Genomic DNA, 24,121 nt, shown 5'->3' with positions numbered 1-24,121 from the left:
ATCTAAAAAAAAATTACTACGATAATTCACTGAACTAATGAAGAAGCAGAAGAAAATACATACATATACAAATGACTACTTTTATTAATAAATAAATCATACTCGCATTACAAATGACTAATTTTATTAATAAATTAATTAATAATTTTTAATGATATGAAAATATTTTTCAGTTAACCATTTTGTTAATAAATAAATTATTAAGTCAATTAACAGTTTTAATAATACGATAAATATTTTTAAATAAACACTTTTGATAATTTACTATTACATACTACTAAAAAAAATACTTTTTTCGACCGCCACAAGCCATCGCAAATAATAAAAATACAGTCGCAAAAGACTTTTTGCGACGGCCAATGCGACCGCAAATGGGGGACACAAATGTGGGGGTGGCAAATACTTTTTGCGACGGCAAAGTGACGGTCGCAAATTATTTGCGACCACCTAAACTATTTTTTGCGACAGCTATTTTGCCGTCGCAAAAAAAAAATTAAAAAAATAAAAAAACTTTTAGCGACCATTGTTTTACTGTCGCAAATAATTATTTCTTAAAAAAAATCATATATGGGTTTGCTACAACAAAAAAATTAATTCCAAGCACCAAACAATTTTTTGTTAATGAAAAATAACAAAATTAACAAATTAATTAAATTTATAATAGACATTATCCATTAACCATCCTTAAATACACTGTACTAAAAAATTCAAGTCTTAAAAAAAAAAAAAAAAAAGTGCAACATAATCTTTGACTCCCAACATCACCCGCTCGATCATATCAACTATTCCCTCAACAAAATCTACAAAAACATATATCAAACTCAACCAAGTGCCTTCATACTATAAAATGCTATGTAGTTAAACACAATATAAATTCAGAGAGACAGAGCCATTCTTCAAAGTGTGAAATCCCAACTATTGAAATTCTGAAAATAAAATAATATATGAGTTGAGTTTATTGGGGGCAACTGAAAATAAAAAGTTACTAAATCTTTTGAAACCAAATAGACTCATCAAAAAAATGTAATAACATAATTAAATATATATTTTTTAAATTCCTTCATTTTGTATTTAAAAGTATAATTTTTGCAGGGTGATCCACAATCTATAAGATGCTAGTCTGCAGGAGTAAATCTAGTAGAAAACCAGAACAGAGACAATATGATACCCAAATAAAAAATTCAAAATTTCCACAACCCATCGTCAAAAACCTATAAATTACAGTAGATTCTTCAATCTCAGTTCCAATTGGACATCTAGGATTTTTTTATACAACAACAACAGCACAAAAACTCACAGTATCCAAAACAACAGCACAAAAACCACAAAATACCTTCTGGGTTGTGTCTGATTTTGGATTGAGGCGGTCTAAGAGAACCCGACGAAGAAGATTCTTGGTATCCTCTCTTCATGGCCAATAATCTAAAATGGGCCCTCTTCACTGACAATGGAAATCAATCTTCCTGACAGCTTCCATGCATAACATGATTAAGTAAGAGTAATCAAATCAAACCCCATCAAAGAAAAAAAAAAAAAAAAGAGTAATCAAAACCATAAACTGCAGCATATAAAAAATGGACTAATCCAAACAAGTACAAGCAAGCCCTACATCAGGTGATGCAAAAAATTTCCCCACAAAGAAATGTTCACAAATTTTATTTATTTATTTATTTATTTTTGGTTTCTATATGATTGCAAGTTTAAAGACAAATTTTTTCTAAAGCTGAATGAGAGACATGAGATGAAATCGAGCTTAAATGTAGAACAATGTTTTGAGCTATTGAGTCTGGGCTTTAGATTACCTAACTTAATAGTTCAAACAAAGAAGATGCTGAAAAAATCAGTTAGATACTTGACAAGAAACAAAGAATCATTAGCTAAAACATGTGCATGGTGAGCATAATTGCATAGCTGACAGAGAGAATAATTGTATAATTCACATCACTTAATAAACAATATTGTTCCTTTGTAAAAGCCATTGCAATAGACACAACATATACATAAACCATGTGGTTATTCTTTCATATAGCATTTATGGTTTCTAGAAATGCACTACAACAAAAAAGGTCTATGGTGACAAAAACGCGTGACGAAAAAATAGTTCGTCTCCAAATATACATGTTTTAGTGATGAAAATAAGATTTCGCCTCCAATTGTACTATTTTTAGAGACGAAAACCAAATTTCGTCACCAAATGCTTAAAATCAAATAAAACAATAGGTAACGAAAATTTTATTCGTCTCTAAATTTTATTTTTCGTCACAAAACAATTTCCCGCCCTTGGAAAATTTGGTGGAAGATTTGGCGCCATTTTGGTGATGAAATTTGTCGTCACCATTGTAAAAAAATTTAGAGAGGAAATAATTTCGTCTCCAAATGTATTATTTTTAGAGAGGAAAACCAAATTTCGTCACCAAATGCTTAAAATCAATAAAAAATACAAGAAATCTAGGCTATTGTGATAAAATTTGGTGACGAATTTTTTTTTGTCTTAAAATTTAAGCCAAAGATGACGAAATATTAATTTTGTCGTTTGTTTTAATTTTTCTCAAAAGTATAGGTGACGAAAACAAAATTTTGTGTGCAAAAATGAGGCGCCAATTTCATTTGCATTGGCGCGAATTATTTTAGCTCATTGGAGACGAACATTTTTGTCACAAAATATAATTTTTTTTGTGACGAACGTAATTCGTCGCCAATAAATTCCATACCTATTAAACGATGTCGTTGCATATTTCCATTTATTAGGCGACAAATATATTTTTGTCTGGGAAGGATAAGTTATGGAAGACGAAAATATTTCGTCATCAATAAACACTCCATCATGCAGACAATGTCATTTCATCTTTCTATTAAATAGGCGACAAATATATTTTTGTTTCAGAAGAATAAGTTGTGGGAGACAAAAATATTTCGTCACTAATAAATTCTAATTGATTGCGTGACGAATACATTTTTCATCTCATAAAGTTAAGTTGTGGAAGACAAAAATATTTTATCACCAATAATAAATTCTTTGTTCTGGTACTGAAGGCTACAAAAATATTTTATCACTAATCATTTCTCTTTATTAAAATGCCATGGTTTTGTGTTTCGAAGCATTGAAATTGTGACCCCAAGAGATACACTCTAACACTTATCACTCATTTTCATGTACACGGACCTTGAAGTCATGACCCAAGAAGACACTTTCTACAAACCCTCATTTCTCTCTCGCACTTGAGTCTACTCCTCTCTCATAAGTATTGAAGTCGTGACTCAAGAAGACACTCTATAAACCATTTCTTCTATTTCGCGCAAAAGCCCCTCTCTTCTGTCTCACACTTAAGCCCTTCGTGCATGCCAACATTGAAGCTATTATCCAATAAGGCACCCTATGTACGCAAGCACTTTTTCTCATTGTCTGAACCAACTCTACCCTTTCCGTCTAGAACACCTATTTCAGAAAAATCAAAGGTCAAAACCTCTCTCCACAAAAAAAAAAAAAAAAAAAAAAAAAAAGATAATTAATGTAGCTATTTTTTTGTGAGAAAAAATACAGAGGAACAAATAATAAAAAATTTGTAATTTTCAAAATTAATAGAAAACATTATCTTGTTTAGTATGGAGTTTTCAATAATTAATTTTTAAAATTTGGTGATAAAATTTATTTTCGTTTTAGAATGTAACCCAAACATGACCAAATATTACTTTTGTCGTTTCTTTTAATTCTTCTCAAAACTGTAAGAGACGAAAAAATAAATTCATCAGAAAAAAAAGAGGCTCCAATTTTTTTTTCTTGTTGGCGCCAATTATTTTAGCTCATTGGAGACGAACATTTTTGTCACAAATTTTAAAGTTTTTTGCGACAAAAGGAATTCGTCACCAATAAATTCGAAACTTATTAGACGATGTCGTTTCATTTTCTTATTTATTTGGTGACAAATATATTTTTTGGCTGGGAAGGATAAGTTATGGGAGACAAAAATATTTCGTCACCAATAAACTCTTCATGCTCATTTTATCTTTCTGTTAATTAGGCGACAAATATATTTTTGTCTCGGAAGGATATGTTTTGGGAGACGAAAATATTCCATCGTTAATAAATTCTCCATGTGTCGTGTTGCATTTTGAGTGATTGTGCGACGAATATATTTTCGTCTCATAAGGTTAAGTTGAAGGAGACGAAAATATTTCATCACCAATAAATTCTCCATCCCCACACAACGTTGTTTTTGTATTTTTGTTGATTAGGCAACGAACATATGAGTTTTAGACGAAAATATTTTATCCCTAATTATTTCTCTTTATTAAAATGTCGTCAGAAACTAAGAGATTACTCTCACCTTAATCACTTACTTTCACACACACACAAATACTAAAGTCGTGACCCGAAAAGACACCCGCTACAAACCCTCGTTTCTATCTCGCACTTGAGTCTCCTCTCTCACAAGTATTGAAGCTGTGACTCAAGAAAATAATCTCTATAAACCATCTCTTCTATTTCGCACTAAAGCTCCTCTATTCTCGCCGTTTGTGCATGCAAACATTATTATCCAAGAAGACATTTTGTGCAAAGCTATTATTCTTTCTCATAGTAAACCCCTCACCACAATATGAAAAAAATAATAATAATAATTAAACAAGGAAACAAAATACAAGAAATCTAGGCTATTGTGACAAAATTTGGTGACGAAATTTTTTTTGTCTTAAAATTTAACCCAAAGATGATAAAATATTAATTTTGTCGTTTGTTTTATTTTTTCTCAAACGTATAGGAGACGAAAAAAAATTTCATCTGCAAAATTTAGGCGCCAATTTTATTTGCTTTGGCGCGAATTATTTTAGCTCATTGGAGACGAACATTTTTGTCACAAAATATATATATTTTTTGTGACGAACGTAATTCGTCACCAATAAATTCCCTGTCTATTAAACGATGTCGTTGCATATTTCCATTTATTAGGCGACAAATATATTTTTGTCTAGGAATGAGAAGTTATGGAAGACGAATATGTTTCGTCACCAATAAACACTCCATCATGCAAACGATGTCGTTTCATCTTTCTATTAAATGAGCGACAAATATATTTTTGTCTTGGAAGAATAAGTTGTGGGAGATGAAAATATTTAGTCACTAATAAATTCTGATTGATTGCACAATGAATATATTTTTCGTCTCATAAGGTTATGTTGTGGAAGACAAAAATATTTCATCACCAATAATAAATTCTCTGTTCTTGTATTTAAGAAGACAAAAACATTTTTTCACTAATTATTTCTCTTTATTAATATGCTATGGTTTTGTGTTTCGGAGCACTAAAACCGTGACCCCAAGAGACACACTCTGACCCTTATCACTCATTTTCATGTGCACGGACACTCAAGTCGTGACCCAAGAAGACACTTCCTACAAACCCTCATTTCTCTCTCGCACTTGAGCCTACACCTCTCTCACAAGTATTGAAGTCGTGAAGCAAGAAGACACTCTGTAAACCATTTCTTATATTTTCGCACTAAAGCCCCTCTTATACGTCTCACACTTAAGCCCTTCATGCATACCAGTGTTGAAGCTATTATACAAGAAGGCACCCTATGCAAAACTGACTATTCTTGCTCATAGTGAAGGCGCCTCTTGCATAAGCACTTTTTCTTATTGTTTGAACCAACTCCACCCTTTCCGTCTAGAACACCCATTTTAGAAAAATCGCAGGTCAAAACCCCTCTCCACAAAAAAAAAAAAAAAGAAAATAATTAATGTAGCTATTTTTTTTTTGTGAGAAAAAAAAAACAGAGGAAAAATTAATAATAATTTTTTAATTTTCAAATTAATAGAAAACATTACCTTATTTAGTATGGAGTTTACAATAATTAATTTTTAATTTTTAATCTATATGTTTTTAGTGAATATTTTTTAATATTATAATTTTTTGTTCTTTTTTTTTTTAACTTTTTAAATCCCTTTAATTTAGATGAGAGCAAATTGCAGCAGTTGTCCCGATACTTTGGTCCTTGTGTCATATAAATGGTATGTGCCATATCTATATCTATCTATCTATCTATCTATCGATCGATCTATATCTATTTATTTATCTATATCTATATATATATATATATATCTATACTATATATTAAGCAAAAGGAGGTTTTTAACCCCAAGGCCTATGGGAGCTTTAATCTCCTAATCCTAATTTTCTAATTTTTTGATTTAAAAAAAAAAACCTCAACATTTATTGATTTCTCCCAACCCAACCTCAGCATTTATTGACTTCTCCCAACCCACAATCCCTTTTGACTTCTCTCATAATTATTGCAACACCTTTTTCAATTTCTCCCATATACTATGGTTACACACAAAAATAAAAAATAAAAAGATAAGAATTTAGCTATAGATATCAAAAAGATATAACATCTAAATTTGAATTATGATTTAATAATATAATTATGTATTTTTTTATGTATATCTATCAAAATTTTAAATCACTTAATAGGACAAATTAATCAATTTTTCAAAATTATTGATTTTTAATTTACAAAATAGATTAAAAAAAACTATTGACTAATTTATTTATTTAATAACAAAAATATTTCATAATCTCTCCCTCCTAATCTCTCACACAAATTTTCAAAAAAAAATATTAAAACTTGCATTCATTTTTTCTTCCCCAAAAAATCAGATAATATTTTCTTTTAAAGTTGTAGATATCTACCTATATTTTATATATTACATTATAACATAACCAAAAAAACTAAAAAACTAAAAAAAAAATCTTTAAAGTTTATCTAAATAAACTTTAAATCAATAAAACTTACATGTCTATCACATATCTAACTCACATCATAACTTACCTAAATAATAATAATTAAAAACAAATAAAAATCACAGATAAATTAAATTTTAAAAAAAAGATACCCACAACTCCATCTTAAATAAATTGAAAAAAAAATACCCGAATAGAAACCACACAAAAAAAAAAAAGAAAAAAGAAGAAGATATATCTATCTATCTATCTATACTATATATTAAGCAAAATGGGGTTTTTAATCCCAAGCCTTGTGGGAGCTCCAATCTCCCAATCTAAATTTCTTGATTTTTTGATTTAAAAAAAATAAAAATCTTAGCATTTATTAACATCTCCCAACTCCCAAGTTTTACCCTCATAATAACACTTTAATGCATTAAGAACAAGCATAAAAAAAACTTCTTTAAAATCCAACACATATGAATTCATTGAAAAGTTCCAACACATATGATTATTATCCCTCATAATAACACTTTAAAGCATTAAGAACAAACATAAAAAAATTTCTTGAAAAGTTCAACACATATAATTATTATCAAAATATTAAACTTTAATATAATATAATAAAAAAAAGACATTTAATTCCTTGAAAAGTCCAACACATATGATTGTTATCAAAATATTAAACTTTAATATAATATAAAAAAGGAAAAAAAGAAGACATTTAAAAAAAATATTTAAAAATCACAATTCACATATATAGATAATTATAAACACAATAAAATAGGAGGGCATTCATGTCTACACTTTTTTTTTTTATATAAGATCTCATCCAAAATATCTAAAACAGACATAAATTTTTATTAAATCTATCTATCTATCTATCTATATCTTCTATATATTAAGGAAAATGGGGTTTCTAACCCCAAGCCCTGTGGGAGCTCCAATATCCCAATCTAAATTTCTTGATTTATTTATTTAAAAAAAAAGCTTAGCATTTATTGACTTCTCCTAACCCACTTTTTGACTTCTCCTATATCTACTCCTACTCCCTTTTCAACTTCTCTCATACACTATGGCTAGTGACGAGATTGTTAAATTATTTTTATAAAAAAATCTTAAAAAAAATAATTTGTATATTAAAAAAATATCTAAAACAAACATAAATTCTTATTAAATCTATCTATCTATCTATCTATATCTATATATTAAGGAAAATGGGGTTTCTAACCCCCCAAGCCTTGTGGGAGTTCCAATCTCCCAATCTAAATTTCCTGATTTTTTGATTTTAAAAAAAAAAAAATCTTAACATTTATTAACTTCTCCCAACCCCAAGCCTTACCCTCATAATAACACTTTAATTCATTAAGAACAAGTATAAATTTTTTTTTTTGAGATCCAACACATATGAATTTCTTGAAAAGTCTCAACACATATGATTATTATTCCTTATAATAATACTTTAACGCATTAAAAACAAGTATATAAAAATATTTTCTTGAAAAGTCCAACACATATAATTATTATCAAAATATTAAACTTTAATATAATATAATAAAAAATAAAAGATATTTAATTCATTGAAAAGTCCAACACACATGATTATTATCAAAATATTAAACTTTAATATAATATAAAAAAGGAAAAAAACAAGACATTTAAAATAAAAAAATAAAACATTTAAAAATCACAATTCACATATATAGATAATTGTAAACACAATCCGTTCATAGGACGGGTGATATGCTAGTCTATACTATATATTAAGCAAAATGAGGTTTTTAAGCCACAAGCCTTGTGGGAGATCTAATATCTCAATCATAATTTTCTAATTTTTTGATTTAAAAAAAAAAAAACCTCATCATTTATTAATTTCTCCAAATCCTCATGTCTTTTGGGAGATTTGGTCAAAACCCCCCTCATAATTATTTAATCGTTTTATTTACTATTTTAATGGTTCTTCTTTACAATTATTTTTTTTTATTATGAAAAAAATATTATTGTAATTAGATAGCATAAAAATATTTGTGATTTGTATGATTGAAGTTATCTCATTTTTTGATGTATTTGGTCTAGCAAAAAAAAAAATTATAATTTGTATTTGGTTTAGCAATTTCTTCTTTTGTGTACTATTTTAATGGTTCTTTTGATTGAAGTTATCTCCTTTTTTTATTTGTATTTGGTCTAGCCAAAAAAAATTATAATTTGATTTTTTAATATGATTGAAGTTAGATAAATATAAACACTCACAAAGAGAAAAATGTGTTTGTAGTTAGTTCAACAGTTCTTTTTTTTAATGTGATTATAGTTAGTTCAATGGCTTTTTTTTTTTTAAATGTGATTGTATTATAATTAGTTTAATGGTTCTTTTTTTTTATTTATTTTTTTTATTATGGGAAAAATGTGATATGATTGTAGTTTGTTCAATGTTTCTTTTTTTTAATGTGATTGTATAGTAGTTAGTTCAATGTTTTTTTTTTCATTTGTTTTTTTTATTGTGAGAAAAATGTGATGTGATTGTAGTTTGTTCAATGGTTTTTTTTTTAATGTGATTTAATCATTTTAACGGTTCTTCTTTATAATTAATTTTTTTTATTATGAAAAAAATATGATTGTAGTTAGATAGCATAAAAATATTTGTGATTTGTATGATTGAAGTTATCTCCTTTTTTTATTTGTATTTGGTCTAGCCAAAAAAAAAAAAAAAAATTGTAGTTTGATTTTTTAATATGATTGAAGTTAGATAAATATAAACACTCACAAAGAGAAAAATGTGATTGTAGTTAATTCAATGGTTATTTTTTTTAAATGTAGATTGGTCAGAAGAATGTCTATACCTTTCAAAAGGTTAAAAAAAAGGGGTAAATTACATTGACACCCCCTGAGATTTATGTTTATTACACTTCTCCCCCTCATCTTTTGGAAATTACATCTCCCCCTGAGGTTTAAACTCAGCCCTTTCAATTTTTTTAAATACCAATTTTACCCTCATTGGGTAAATTACATTGACACCCCTCACATTTTAGAAATTATAATGCCTCCTTAAGGTTTAAAGTAATATTACCAATTGCCCCTTGGTTAGTTTTAGTTGGAAAAAAAATTCATTAAAAAAAAATTAATTGGAAAAAAATTAATTGAAAAAAAAAATTTGTTAGTAAAATTTTTAAATTTTTGTTTAAAAACCAACGTAAACTCATTTTTTGAATTTACGTTTTTTCCTCAAATTTACAAACTGAGACAACCATTTATAAACCAAAAAAATTATCAAACAAGTTTTTATGATAGTTTTTAAAAATTTTATAAATATAAATTGAAAATTGAAAACGAAATGGTTACCAAACAGGTTTTAGATGGTAAAAATGTCGTAAAATTAACAAATAATTAAATTAGTTATCAACATAAGAAATGACTTATCAAAATATTCTTAGACTATGTATGGTTTGATTTTTCGAAATTTTTTTAAAAAATTAAAAATTAATTTGGTTAAGAAATAAAAAAATAAAAAAATTATTTTCATTTTGTTTAAAAAATAATTTTTTTTATTTCTTATTTCTTAACCAAATTAATTTTTAATTTAAAAAAAATCTAAAAATCAAACCATACATAGCCTAAGAATCTTTTGATAAGTCATTTTTTACGTTGGTAACTTATTTAATTATTTGTTAATTTTACGATATTTTTACCATTTGAGACCTGTTTGGTAACCATTTTGTTTTCAGTTTTCAATTTATATTTACAAAAATTTTAAAAACTGTCATAAAAGCTTGTTTGATAATTTTTTTAGTTTATAAATGATTGTCTTAGTTTGTAACCTTGAGAAAAAAAACGTAAATTAAAAAAATGAATTTTCGTTGGTTTTTAAATAAAAATTTACAAATTTTTCTAACAAAATTATTTTTTCAATTAATTTTTTTCCAATTAATATTTTTTTTTTATGATTTTTTTTTTTCAATTAATAATAAAAGTTTCTACGACGTGTATATGGCGTGCCGTTAATACATCAATTACATACGACGCACATACGATAACCGTAAAAAATATTACACTTTTTACAGCGCACAAAAAGTCAATCGTTAAAATTATTAAATTTTTCATGATGCACAATTTCATCTTTTTTTTCTAGGAGGTAAACCTCTCGTCACTCTCAAAATTTCCTCTTTTAATTTCCACAATGCACAATTTATGTGGTGAATGATATTAAAAATAAATAAATTAAAAAAAAAAAGCGCCAATGACCAAAAATGTATTATATTTTTTCTGGTATCAAAATATATACAAACTGTCTTCTAATTGGGTTTTAGAAAGCTGTAAATTAGATAACCTAGAAGAGAGGGAGAAGGGAGAAGAGGGAAGGTTCGAAGGGGAGAGTGGTTAAGCGGCGCCAGATTTCGAAGGGGAACGATCGACGGCGGCAGCGATCGACGGTTCGGCGAGACCGGTTCGGCGGCAGCAACGCTTGACAATTCGAGACTGGTTCGACGGCTCGACGGTTCGGCGGCGAGCCTGGTTCTTCTCTTCGATCTGTAAAAAATCTCAGGTATGTTTCGGATTCCCCCTCTATCTCTCTCTCTCTCTCACATTCATGTAAAGCACTATGTAAACATTTGGGGTTGTAGTCTCTTACGGTGGAGGATCAACAATTGATGATTGCGATATTTCATACGATCTCATGTTGTATAGGACAATTTCCGAGATTTTTGAATGACATAAGAATATGACTAGATACACTTGGGAATTCAGTAGATTTCATATACCTTGTGTAAGTGGATCCTAATCATGTTATGGACACAACACAATATGATCTCATCTTGTATAGGAACATCTGTGGGATTTTAGAATCAAATAAGCATATGATTAGATCACGTGGGAAATGAAACATTGGGTTTCATATACCTTGATTAAGTGGATACTAGTCATGGATGTCTGAAAAGCATTAATTGTAACCATTTATACTAAATTGTAATGTCTGCTGTTGATTCATGAATAACTTTCTGAGATGTGTTGCTTTGCAACCGAAGATCATGAATGTGCTTGTGCAGGACAGGGATTGTATAATTTCAGGGTAAATTTATTAGAAATCTTGAATTAGAACAGATTAGATATGACTATTCAGTTAGAAAGGTTTATATGGTGTTGGAATATAGTATGAAGTAAAGCAGAAAAGAGATAAGTTTTAGCAAAATGCAGTTGATGTCCAGTTTCTGGTCTATATAATTCAGAATAAGAGAGAAATGTGTGTAATATTCTGATTGCTTTTGGATTGGCTTATCAATCCAGGAAAATCATCCTTAACCATGTTCCATGACATAAAGTTGAAAAGAATATCAGTGTTTCCGGTTCAAGTCTACTGCAATACATATTGCTATGGTTCCACAGTGATATTGACTTATATAGATTGTCCTGTATCGCTATATCATTAGTGAGAGAGATATTTTTGAAAGTGTTGAATAATGAACTACAATTTGGATAACTTTTACTACATAATGTTGTGATAAATAACAATGGGCTTGGAACCAAACATTGCCTGAAGTTTTTGAAGTCTATTGCTAATTGTTTCCATATCCTAAGATTGATTGACAACCACAAAAAGAATCAAAACCTGACATATTAAAGCTGCACTTGAATCAACAAAGAACATAAAAAGAAAAGAGAAGAAAGAAATAAAATTAAAAAGCTACTGTCATCCTTGTATGCAATAATTGCTCTTACATTAGTCTGCCATAAATTCTTGAGAAAAAACATCAATATAGTTCAAAATGATGACATAATGTAACTTGTAAGGTGGATGTTTCCGGTCCTTGTACATATGGTGGTTGCATCCAAGCATAAAAGTGAAGCCATGTGAGAAAACAAATAAACCTTAATGATTATTGTGGTTGCAATATTTCCAGGTATAGTAATTTGTAAGTAATTGAATTGCTGTTTTTATTTTTGTATTTGTCTCAAGGAAAGTGGTTGACCTGAATTAGTTCTTGGTTTAGTTAGTTCCAAGCCTTTTTTTTATTATTTTTATTTTTAAATCACTGCTATTATTTTGGAACAGGATGTGGCTTTTGTCATTGATGGCTGGGCTTTTGAAATTGCACTTAAGCATTACAGGAAAGCATTCACTGAACTATCAATTTTGTCAAGGACAGCTATATGTTGCCATGTTACACCATCTCAAAAAGCACAGGTGCTCTTTATTAGTTCTTGAATGGTCTATTAGTTACAATCATTTGTAGATTATTTTAGATTTACTTTCTTTCTTTTTGTTTTTCTTTTTTGGTAATTATTATTTATTATTATTTTTTAAAGACTTTCCCTCTACCTGTATACCTTGTAGTAGTAATATGAACATAACTTGTACAAGGTACACTTTACTAAAAATGAAAACGAGCAAGGGAAAATTATAGAACCGTGGTGACTAGGGGAAAAAAAAAATACCTATCAGTAGAGAATCTATCTCCCACTTTCTTCCCCCTTCTTTTTTATCCTCTCACATATCACACACTCTTTCTTCCCTCTCTTTCTTTTCTCACATCATGCATACTCCCTCTCTTCTCTCCCTATTTCCTTCTCTCTTTCCTCCCTCCTCTCACATCATCACACACTCTCTTCCATGGTTGAAGAAAAAGGCTGGTTAGAACCGGGTTTTTCCTCCACCGTTTCAGTTATTTACCATTGAGAACCAAAATTGCAAGTGAATTGGCCTCGTGTTACATTTCATCAAAATCCTACCATTGTTATTTCATAATTCATAAGTTATTCTAAATCTAAATTTACTCAGTGTCCCATTGTTGCCATTGGTGCCTTTTTGTTAGTTGCATTATATATAAACCAGTTTACTTCATTGACAAGCCATCCCTTTTTTCCCTTAATTGTGCTACTTTCTATTCTGCTTGAGAATTCACGACACTGTTAACATTTTACTTGAAACATGAAGTAATCAGCTACTTGATTGAAGGATCACCTTTTGTGCTACATTTACTTGCATAACCCAATTCGGTTATAGCTTTATATGTTGTTTCTCATATGATGCACTTAAAAGTCATCAACTATTGTTTCATTTGCTTAGTTTTATGGTGCTGATAGATATCAGTTATGTGAAGGGTAGAAGTTTGATCCTAAGAAGCATGGATACGGACACGTGACACGACACGTGTACGACACGGACACGCCGACACGTTAATTTTCAAAAAATGCAGGACACGACACGAGGAGGACACGCATGAAATACATAATTTTATATATTTATTATCTGTTATATATATATGAATATATCATTCAAAGATAATAAAAAATACAATATGACACTAATTTTTATAAATTTATATGGTTTTTATTTTGTTATTGTATCTTAAGTTATTTTGTTCAAACTTATAATTAGTTTTACGTATGTCTAATCGTTAGACATGTGTGTTTAAACGATTGACACGTGTGTCCTTCAAGTGTCCAAAGAGTGTCCAAGTCTTTCAACAATAGGACACGTTTTGAAGAGTGTCGGACACGTGTCCTGAGAGTGCCCAAAGAGTGTCGGTGTCCGACACGTACCCGACACGGATACGTCACCTTCCTAGAAGTGTCCGTGCTTCTTAGGTTTGATCCATGCTTTGATTCTTGTAAAGCATGCAGAAGATTATTGTGCCTCTTGCTTGTCTCCATTTTCCTTTGCCCCAACCTGTACAGAAATAGATTTATAATTTTGCATAACATGTTAGTAGCAATGAGAGTTTTGCTGTAATGAGGAGATTTAGTTGATCTAGATTGACATAAACTCTGATCATTTTTCTTGAGCCCTGTCCAGACTGAGCAATGTTTTGTTTGGGCTAGTCTTCATATGCAAGAAACATTCACAATTTTCTTTTCTGTTGTGCATTTTTATTATGCTATGTATGCAGTTACACATGGTACGTTGGATTTTGACATTTGATCTACAGAATAATTAGTTCTTGCAAAAGTTTTGCGTGTTTACTTCTCACATTCAATCAATTTCACTTGATGCAGTCATATCAGAAGGCTCTGAGAGCGGACCCTTCATACAAACCTGCAGCAGAATACCTGGCAATTGTTTTGACAGATCTCGGAACTAGCTTAAAGCTTGCTGGCAATGCTCAGGAGGGAATACAGAAATATTACGAAGCTATTAAAATAGATCCGCATTGTGCTGTACATTTATAGTCCTCCAACTTTTAGTCTCATTTTTCATGGACTTGCTTCATAAATATACATGTACCCGCAATAATGCACTGACCTTGCTTGTGCAGCCTGCATATTATAACCTTGGTGTTGTTTATTCTGAAATGATGCAATATGATATGGCCCTTGGTTGCTATGAGAAGGCTGCATTAGAGAGGCCCATGTATGCTGAAGCCTACTGCAACATGGGTGTCATCTATAAGAATCGTGGAGACTTGGAATCAGCTCTTGCCTGTTATGAGAGGTTATCTACCTTTTAAGAATCTTGTTTGTTTTGTGTTGGTGCTTAAAAATATTTGGTATTTGCTGATGCGATGTACGCTTTATTTTTTATTTTTGATAAGTGCCATGTATGCTTCTTGCTTGTGCTTTCTCAGGTGTCTTGCTGTGTGTCCAAACTTCGAGATTGCAAAGAGCAACATGGCAATTGCATTGACAGATTTAGGAACAAAGGTAGTTTTTGAGACCATTGCTGGTGCCAAAAATAATCATCATCTAGTCACATGCTAAACTGCATTCCATAGTTACCTGCAGAACTTTTGCTATCCCCTGACAATTTTATTATTAGCTTTGGTCTATGAAGCACCGACACACTATCATCTCATGTATTGTTGTCCTAGATGTCTGAGACACATACTTCCAAACATGTCACCGACTTGTGTTTGAGAAGCCAAAAACAGTATCCAATTTTTCTTTTTTAATTTTTTAAATTGTGGACATGTGATGGACAAGACCAGACACATTGCTGGACACTTGCTTTTATTTATTTATTTTTTCCCTCTAAAAGAAAGAAATTTATTGAAAGAAACTGACCATGGATAAAACAAACTCTCGCTGCAATTGATGCCAGTGTTATTGGAACCCTAGATCGAAGGCTTTAACAACCACAGTTAAAACCCTTGTTGAAGCCCTAGATAGAAGCACCCATCATGATTGAAGCCCTCGCCGAAGCCCCCATTGCGATCGTTGCCCTAGAATGACCACACCTGATTGTGATTGAAGCCCTTGCAAAAGCCCCCATCATAATTGATTTCCTAGACTGATGACACCTCATCAAGACCCAAGCCCTCAGTGGAGGGGAGGCTATAGTTGCTCGAGTTGAGCTTGCAGAGACACATCTAGAGACAAAATGTACAAATCGTAGTAGATGAGTTGTGAAAGGGAGAAGTCAAAGCGATCGTTTTGAATTTTTTCTTTATGTTGTAGACTCATGTGCTTTGTTGGCTTTGTTAATGTAGTAGATCCTCGACCTGGCCAATTTTTGGCCACATGTTAGAGAATAAAAATTCAATTGTATAATGATTATTTTAGACAGAATTATTTATTGAAAAAAGTGATTTTATTTAATTTATATAAAATTATATATGCATATATAAAATAAAATTTTAATATATTATTTGACGTGTATATGTCCTACTTTTGGAAAAGTGCTCTACATGTTCTAGTCCTACTTCTGGAAAAATGCCATATCTGCTTGTCTGTGTCGTGTCCGTGTCCCGTAACCATATTTTTTCTTAGGCTTTGATTTGTGACTCCTGGCAGTACTATGGTCAATAATTTGGATGGTCTAATGTTAGATTAGTTCTAGTTGATGCAATTTTTTGGTGATTTTGTGGTATAACACATTTCATGTTTCTTCAATATAATCGTTAGTCTTCCATTCATCAATGACACATATTAGATCTATTTAGATGACACAAGTTGATGTCAAAAATAAATTTTACTTTTTAGTGTTCACCTATAGGGGTCTTGAGAAACAACATAGTGCAATAGTGCCAAAATTCCCCCATAATAAACATGGATTATATTAAGGAAGAAGGAGAAAAACTCCGAGGATCATTTGTAATAGTTTATCTTCCTGCAATATTAACCTGGTGCTTCTCTTTTCTCTTTTTTCTTTTTTGCCCCTTGCAAATTGCGTGAAGATGTAGCTTATAATTCTGACTACGGAACCCCCATCCACACTCATTGATCTTCTTCCTTTCTCCAGTGGTGATGATAACTCAGCTTTAGCACCTGAGCGGTAAGCTATTACACATTAATGGGATGCACCTCGGGAGGGACCAATATAAGTTGTATGAACTTACGACACATTAATGGGATGCACCATTTGTGAATTAGCCTTAAAATTAATTTTTTGTTCTCATAATCTCAAAAAAAGTCTGTTACAGGGATAAATTGTATAATTGATCTAATTGTAAATTGATGAGTTACTAATGTTTTTAATCTTTTGTATAATTGATTAATTACTAAAACTTTTAATTTATTTTTTTGCAGATTGGATTAAAGTGGCATTTTTGACGTGCAACAATGATGTAATTTGCTTGAATGTTTATTTTTGTTTGATAAGGATACACATTTTTTGGAGTTGCACTAGTTATTGTTGGATTTTTGGTGGAATTGAACAAGTTATAACTTTTGGATATTTTGTGAATATTTCACTATTTTATTGTATTAGGATGAAATTATTTGTAATAATGAATGGATATCTTCATTTTGTTAATTCGTAAATGTGTTGATAACAGGTTAGGTTAAGTTGTGATGGAATTGTTATATTCAACAGGTTTCAACATGAACAGGGTCATATTTGTTGAACTAAAATTTAGATTTTGATAAAATAGGTATATAATGTGGAAAAAAATATTATGGAATTATTGACAAAATTTTTCATCCCTAAAGAAGGTTTTTTTTTGTCTCTTATTTAGCTTAGGTGGATGATTAATTTTGTCATGAATTTTTTATTTCGTCGCTAAATGAATTTGTTATGACAAAAAATATTGTCACATTTTGTCACTATCACCCTCAATGTGTGACGAATTTTTTTTTTGACATTATTTCATTATTTTTAATGATGAATTTATTTGTCTCTATTGGTAGCTTCTTTGACAAAAAATTTTCAGTCTTCGTTTATATTAAACGTGACAATTATTTTGTCTCCATTTTTTATTTTTATGACAAAATACTTTTGTCTCTAATTTCTCTTTAAATGACAAAATATTTTGTCGCTAATTACTTCCAAGTATGTTCTCAACAGAATGTATTGGAGACAAAAAAATTCGTCACAAATTTATCATTTTTAATGATGAATTTGTTTGTCTCTATTGGTAGCTTTTTTGACAAATTTTTTTTTGTCTTCGTTTTATTAAACGCGAAAAAATTATTTCATCTCTATTTCTTATATTTATGACAAAATATTTTTGTCTCTAATTTCTTCCTTTAATGACAAAATATTTTGTCGCTAATTACTTACAAGTATGTTCCCAACAGAGTGTATTGGAGACAAAAAAATTTGTCACAAATTTTTCATTTTTAATGATGAATTTGTTTTTGTCTCTATTGGTAGCTTCTTTGACAAAAAATTTTCGTCTTCATTTATATTAAACGTGACAATTATTTCGTCTCTATTTCTTATATTTATGACGAAATACTTTTGTCTCTAATTTCTCCTTTAATGACAAAATATTTTGTCGCTAATTACTTACAAGTATGTTCCCAACAAAGTGTATTGGAGACAAAAAAATTCGTCATAAATTTATCATTTTCAATGACGAATTTTTTTTTTCGTCTCTAAAACCCTTTAGCGACGACCCTTTGGCGACAAAACGGGTGACGAAAAATGTTCGTCGTAATTACTTTGGGTGACGAAATATATATATTTTGGGACAAATTAGTTTCGTCTTTAAATCCCAAATTTGTTGTAGTGATGTCTCTCTCTAACATAAGCTGAGCCTAAAACACCAATCTCGAAGCTATTACAATTTTAAAAGATGAACTAACATACTTAAATTAATTATAATGTCCAATCATTTACTGAACCTTCAATCATTAACTACTAAAGAGGTTCACCCAATAACACAAACATGTTAGCAAAATACTCAAAACACAGTAATTGCATTAGAAGATGGTAAATGATAGATACAAAATTCCCAGTATTCATGCAGAGATGGAAAAGCCCCCTGCACAAGCCTTACATGCTAACACATACTGCACACCTTTTTACATCTAATATTCAATTCTAGACAACAAAGCCCTTGGGTTGGCTAGTTGAAATTTTTTCTAACTACTAACCTAAGCCATTTCATTTATTAAAAAAAAAAAAAAAAAAAAAAAAAGAAGAAGAAGAAGAAATTCCGTACGATCAATTTTAATGAAGAAAGTGATGAATGGAGCCTACCTCACACCATAGACAAAACATATATCAAATACAAGAAAGAAACTTCACATGCCACAAATATAGAGATATTTATGCACAGACAGGGCAAAGATAAGTGATATGCATATGCACATGGATAAGGAAGAAAAACATAAAACGTCAAGGGTTAACCTAACAACAAAGGAAACTCACTTTTTGGGGAATTCCCAGACCCAGCTCTGATTAATCTGCTACCATAAACGGATCTACTTCCCCGAGATCAGCAACCAGAGGTTCCAACTCTTCTATGTTCTCATCTTCTGGGGCAAAATATGTAGGAAATGGAAGCATCGAAATATCTGGTTTTTTGTAAACAGCATCTTTTATAAACACAAAGTTTCCTTCAGCTCCTGGAACCTGCGAAAGAATAGCATCTCTGTAAGGATACACAAAGACTTAAAATAAGTTAGCACCAAAAAAATAAAAAGTACTAGGCATTGGAAATTATCACAAGTTTTTTGGTTTCTGATATCAACTTGGCTGTATTGTTCACAATGGAATTCCTAGCATGCAAAGACTTCCATTGATTGAGTTTTCCTATGCATCTGTCTCATGATATTTTTGTCAACTATCAACTTATTTCTTAGTAGAGTACCATTGATGGTTATTCAAACATTCATCATGGGGATCTTTAAAAAAGAGGGGTATGAAGGTGAGCTCATATCTTTTGGCATTTTGTGCCGAAGACCTAAGATCAAATCTCACCGTCATCAGCATTGGGAGTTTTATGGTCATGGGGAGGGCATCCCTCCATTGTGTAGAACATTACTATTGGATCCCAAGAAAAATAAATGATAAATAAGGGGTGAAGGAGTAGGATATCAGCAGTGTCAGGATTTTGTTGGACTGCCAGCATATCAATAGTTCACATAGGCAGAACACAACCCCTTGCCTTTTAACTCATATTCTAAGCATTCACATCAGAAAGATTAAAAGGATAGAAGAATCATACTTGGCCTCTCACCCACATCAAGTTCCTTGCTGGGTTTATTTTGTAAACCCAAACATTCTTAACTGTCCGTTGCTTGCCACCCATGCGCCCAGGCATCTTTCTGCCTTTGAAAACCTATTCAAACAACATATTAAGAATGTAAGCCATAATATACATCCACAGTAAAACTACTGTTCACAAAGAAAAAGTTTGGAGGAACTTTCCTCCCCACTTTCTTCCTTCAAGAGAGATGTTTGAACACACCCCTTTCCAAATTCAAAACAAAATTTGATGTACAACATTCTAAACAAACCCAAAGTGACACCTTAAAATAATTTCCCCATTCACCACAAAAATTTAAATAAATAAATAAATAAAATGTTTATGTTTATGATAGTAGGGTATGCTTCTGCCACGATATTTTGTATGGTCATTGTCCTTTGATGGAGTTTCTTCCTGATTTGCGTTGGATTACAGTGGATAAAAAAGTTGTGGCAGATTTTATCTGTATTTCTACTACAGGAGTTTTATGGACACCCAATTTAATAGGGCATTTAATGACTGTGACATGGAATTTGTTGGGGCCCTTCTAAGGAGATTCCAAGGATATCATGGCTTGAAGACCTTTGACGTGTTCTTGGTGAGTTCGTTCTACATTTCTTTTTGGAAGATGGGGGGAGATTTGTGGAGTGAAAAGTAAATGAAATACAAGCTAATGTTTTTCACAAATCTTTCCCTTTTTCTTTCACATGCTTTATCATCCTATAGTTTTTAGAAGATTTAATTCTCCCCACATACCGAATACAGCTAGCATTTATACCTACAATATATTGACATTTACAAAGAGAGAGCCAACCGCTTCATAATTAGTTTGGTTTGCATTTGTGCACCCATTGAACATTCACATATTGCTCTAATTTTCTTGTTCAAAAAAACTGGAGGGCTACAAAGAATTAATTTACTTCTTCCTTATCATTGAGCAGCAATGTATCAAAACTTGCCCCAACAACCTTTCTATCAGTTCTATTCAACAATACAAAAACACTGAAGACCCAAGGATGTCCATGATTTAATTAATTTTGGCTCTATTAAGTAGAAATTTCTAACTAAAACAAGTCTACAGCATAAGATTCGATTTCCTTTTCTTCCCATTTTCAGCATTTGCTAAGCAACCAAACATAGGCAAAATCAAAACATATGATCAGACCAACCTGGGGCATAAAACTCAATATTTGCTCTAACTCTAGCTGATTTTCATTCTCAAGAACTAAAACAAACGTAAAGCATGAAATAGAATTTCTTTTCCGGCATTTTCTCAACAACAAAACATAGGCAAAAACTATAAATATTATAAGAAAAATGTATAGCATAAAACTGTCATCTTAATTTTCATTCAAAGGGACTAAAAACAGAGCTAAAGAATAAAACTCAATTTCTTCAGTTCTCTTTTTTGACAATTTCTAAGCAGATAAACAGAGGCAAAATGGAGAAATATGTCAGACAAAACAAAAACATGCTGAATTTTCAGGCTTAGGAAAAAAAAAATGAAATGAAGAAATAAAATTGAATTGCACTCAGGGAATGATATAAATCATCAAATTTGAATATTGCAAGGGTCATCCGTCGATCCAAACCCTAGGAGCAGATTCAAATCACAAAATAAGAAGAAACGAAGGAAGATAGAAACAGAGAGAGTACCTTCTAAAAGAGAGTACCTTGAACTCGATCGAAACCCTAGGTGTAGATTCAAACCTGAAAACAAGAAGAAACAGAAAAAGAAACTTGAGAGAGAGAAAGAGCATACCTTCAATGATCGAGTTTGAAAGAATCGACAAAAGTTAATTGTGTTTTTAGAATATATATATATATATATATATAAGAAACAAAGAGAGCACAAGATTGAGAAGAACATTGAGAGAGAGAGAGAGTGAGATCGAAAGAAGAGAGAGAGTGAGAGAACGAGATTGAGAGATTCATACCAATGTGAGACTGAGAGATTCATACCAATGTGAGACCGAGAGAGAGACAGTGAGACCACATACGAGAGAGAATGATCAGTGTTTGTGAAAGGGCTAGGCAAATATAAGGAAAAGAAAAAAAAATAAAAGAAAATAAAGGATAAATTGATTATTTACGACTGATAATCAGGTGGTCGCAAATTATATGGTAGCAAAAGGTGATTTTTCTAGTAGTTTTTTTTCTCCCGACTTTTGTATTGAATTAAAATTTATAACAAACGATATTTGTAAGTTCTAGCATTATAGGACTGATTCATATTTTAAACACACCTTATCGGTATATTTATATTTGTTAAAAAATAAAAAATTTATGTTTTATAATTGACTAAGAATGTTTGTGTAATTATGAAAAATCTGTTTCATAATTGACTAAGAATGTTTGTATAATTACGAGAAAAAAAAAATCTATTGTATAATTGACGAAGATTGTTTGCATAATTACGAAAAAAATTTCACTTAATATATAGGCTACTATTAATAAATTATTTAAAATAAAAGGATAAAATCAAAAAAAAAGAAAGACAAACCTTAAACAGTTAAGCAATTTTTATATATATTAGGTACGCTCGTGCCTTGCACACACGAGTTGTGCATTTTTTTAATTTTTTAAATCAAAATTTAATTTTTTTAATTTTAAAGTAGCGTTTGCTTGATAGAAGGAACATAGGGTACATTTGTTTTAGATTATAGAGGATAAAAGTAGATTAAGATGGATGGAGGATCCATTAATACTGTGTTTATTTACAAAAATAAGAAAAGGGATTTATAATACCTTGGGACTATGATAGGATGAGATTAGTAGCCCTTCATGGGAAATGATATTAGAAAAACAATCCTTTAGAATTATAGGGGGATTTACTATTTTGCCCTCCATTATTTTACTTAATTTATTTACTCCACTTGATTAGTATGGTCTTTTCTCTATCATTTTTTTAATTATTCCACCATTGTTTATATCAAAATAATTTAATATCAAAATATAATAGTATAATAATATTTGTACAAAAAATTATATTAAAAAAAATAAAATCATACCAAATATATATATATATATATTTAAGAAATATAATTTTAATATTTATAAAATATATTTTAATATTAAAATATATAATGTATTTATTGATTAGTATAAGCCCAAATTTGATACTAATGCAACAAGGGTATTTCTGAAATTTTGCATAGTTAATCCCACTCATATCTCTCAAAACAAATAGAAATTATTGCCAATCCATTGGTTATCAAACAAATATAATTTTTCTTAATCCCCTTACTAGCAGTCTCTTCACTAACAATCCTCTTACTAATAATCTCCTCACTACCAATCTCACCTAATCTATCTCTGAAAACAAACGAGTCTAGTGGAATAGACCTTAAATATTTATATATCATTTTATTTTACTTATAATATTTTTTTTTTTTATGAACTCTTATAGTGTATTTGGTTAATTAGAATGAGATGGAATAGAATTATTATGTGTCTTTATTACGACTTTAGTCATGAGTTCAAATTCTGTAAGGTAATTTTGAATTTTTTTTAGCTAACTAGTATTTAATTATACAAAAATTGAATATGCAATAGTCAAAAGTTAACAGTGTAACAACCGTACAAATAATTACTCTAGCATCATTTTTTTTAAATGATAAATTACAAATACATCTCTTGAGATTTGCTTAAAATATGGATTGCCTCCTATGTTTTGAAAAATTACAAATACCCTCTAGTTAAAAAAAATTATTTAATAGAATTAATTGAAAAAATAAATTTTGTAACTATTCTCCTATACAATAATAAAATTAGCTGAATTATTAATTAAAATAATTTTTTGTAACAAGTTAAAAAATGACTATGACACTTCTATAATTGAAGTTGTTCTTATGATAGAATAAAAATATGCAATTACTTTTAGCTTCTTTTACCTTCAAATTTAATATTGAGAGAACTTCAAGAGATCATAGAGCTAAATGCAAGTCCCATTTTCATAATTTAAATCGTTCATTTTGTATATCATTTTTAAAAAAAATAGATTGATCCAGCAATTATAATTTTTTTTATTTTATTGTGTTTGTTGTAGGAACAATC

General features: G+C 30.1%; 1 protein-coding gene and 1 long non-coding RNA gene across 4 annotated transcripts; one reads left to right on the top strand and one right to left on the bottom strand.

Annotated features, from left to right (window-relative positions):
* Window positions 1-645: 645 nt before the first annotated feature.
* On the bottom strand, window positions 646-22,210 carry LOC114316245 (uncharacterized). Of its 3 annotated transcripts, XR_014331358.1 has the most exons (6): window positions 22,003-22,210; window positions 21,722-21,775; window positions 20,045-20,158; window positions 19,246-19,449; window positions 1,334-1,470; window positions 646-800 (listed from the first exon to the last, which is right to left on the bottom strand). It is a non-coding gene; the product is annotated as an uncharacterized LOC114316245 (long non-coding RNA). The 3 variants fall into 3 exon arrangements; XR_014331355.1 differs by having other exon boundaries at window positions 21,722-22,210; XR_014331359.1 differs by having other exon boundaries at window positions 1,334-1,463; window positions 21,722-22,210.
* On the top strand, window positions 10,964-17,403 carry LOC145790786 (putative UDP-N-acetylglucosamine--peptide N-acetylglucosaminyltransferase SPINDLY). Its single transcript, XM_082869491.1, has 7 exons — window positions 10,964-10,982; window positions 11,099-11,259; window positions 12,766-12,897; window positions 14,709-14,870; window positions 14,969-15,144; window positions 15,278-15,353; window positions 17,178-17,403. The coding sequence occupies exons 1-7, from the start codon at window positions 10,964-10,966 to the stop codon at window positions 17,199-17,201; spliced, it is 750 nt and encodes a 249-aa protein (XP_082725617.1). The 3' UTR covers window positions 17,202-17,403.
* Window positions 22,211-24,121: the final 1,911 nt, after the last annotated feature.

This window comes from Camellia sinensis, chromosome 1 (assembly GCF_055761805.1).
Source record: "Camellia sinensis isolate YWXY chromosome 1, ASM5576180v1, whole genome shotgun sequence".
In the NCBI taxonomy this organism is placed as follows: domain Eukaryota; kingdom Viridiplantae; phylum Streptophyta; class Magnoliopsida; order Ericales; family Theaceae; genus Camellia; species Camellia sinensis.
This window is presented reverse-complemented; position numbering and strand designations above follow the sequence as displayed.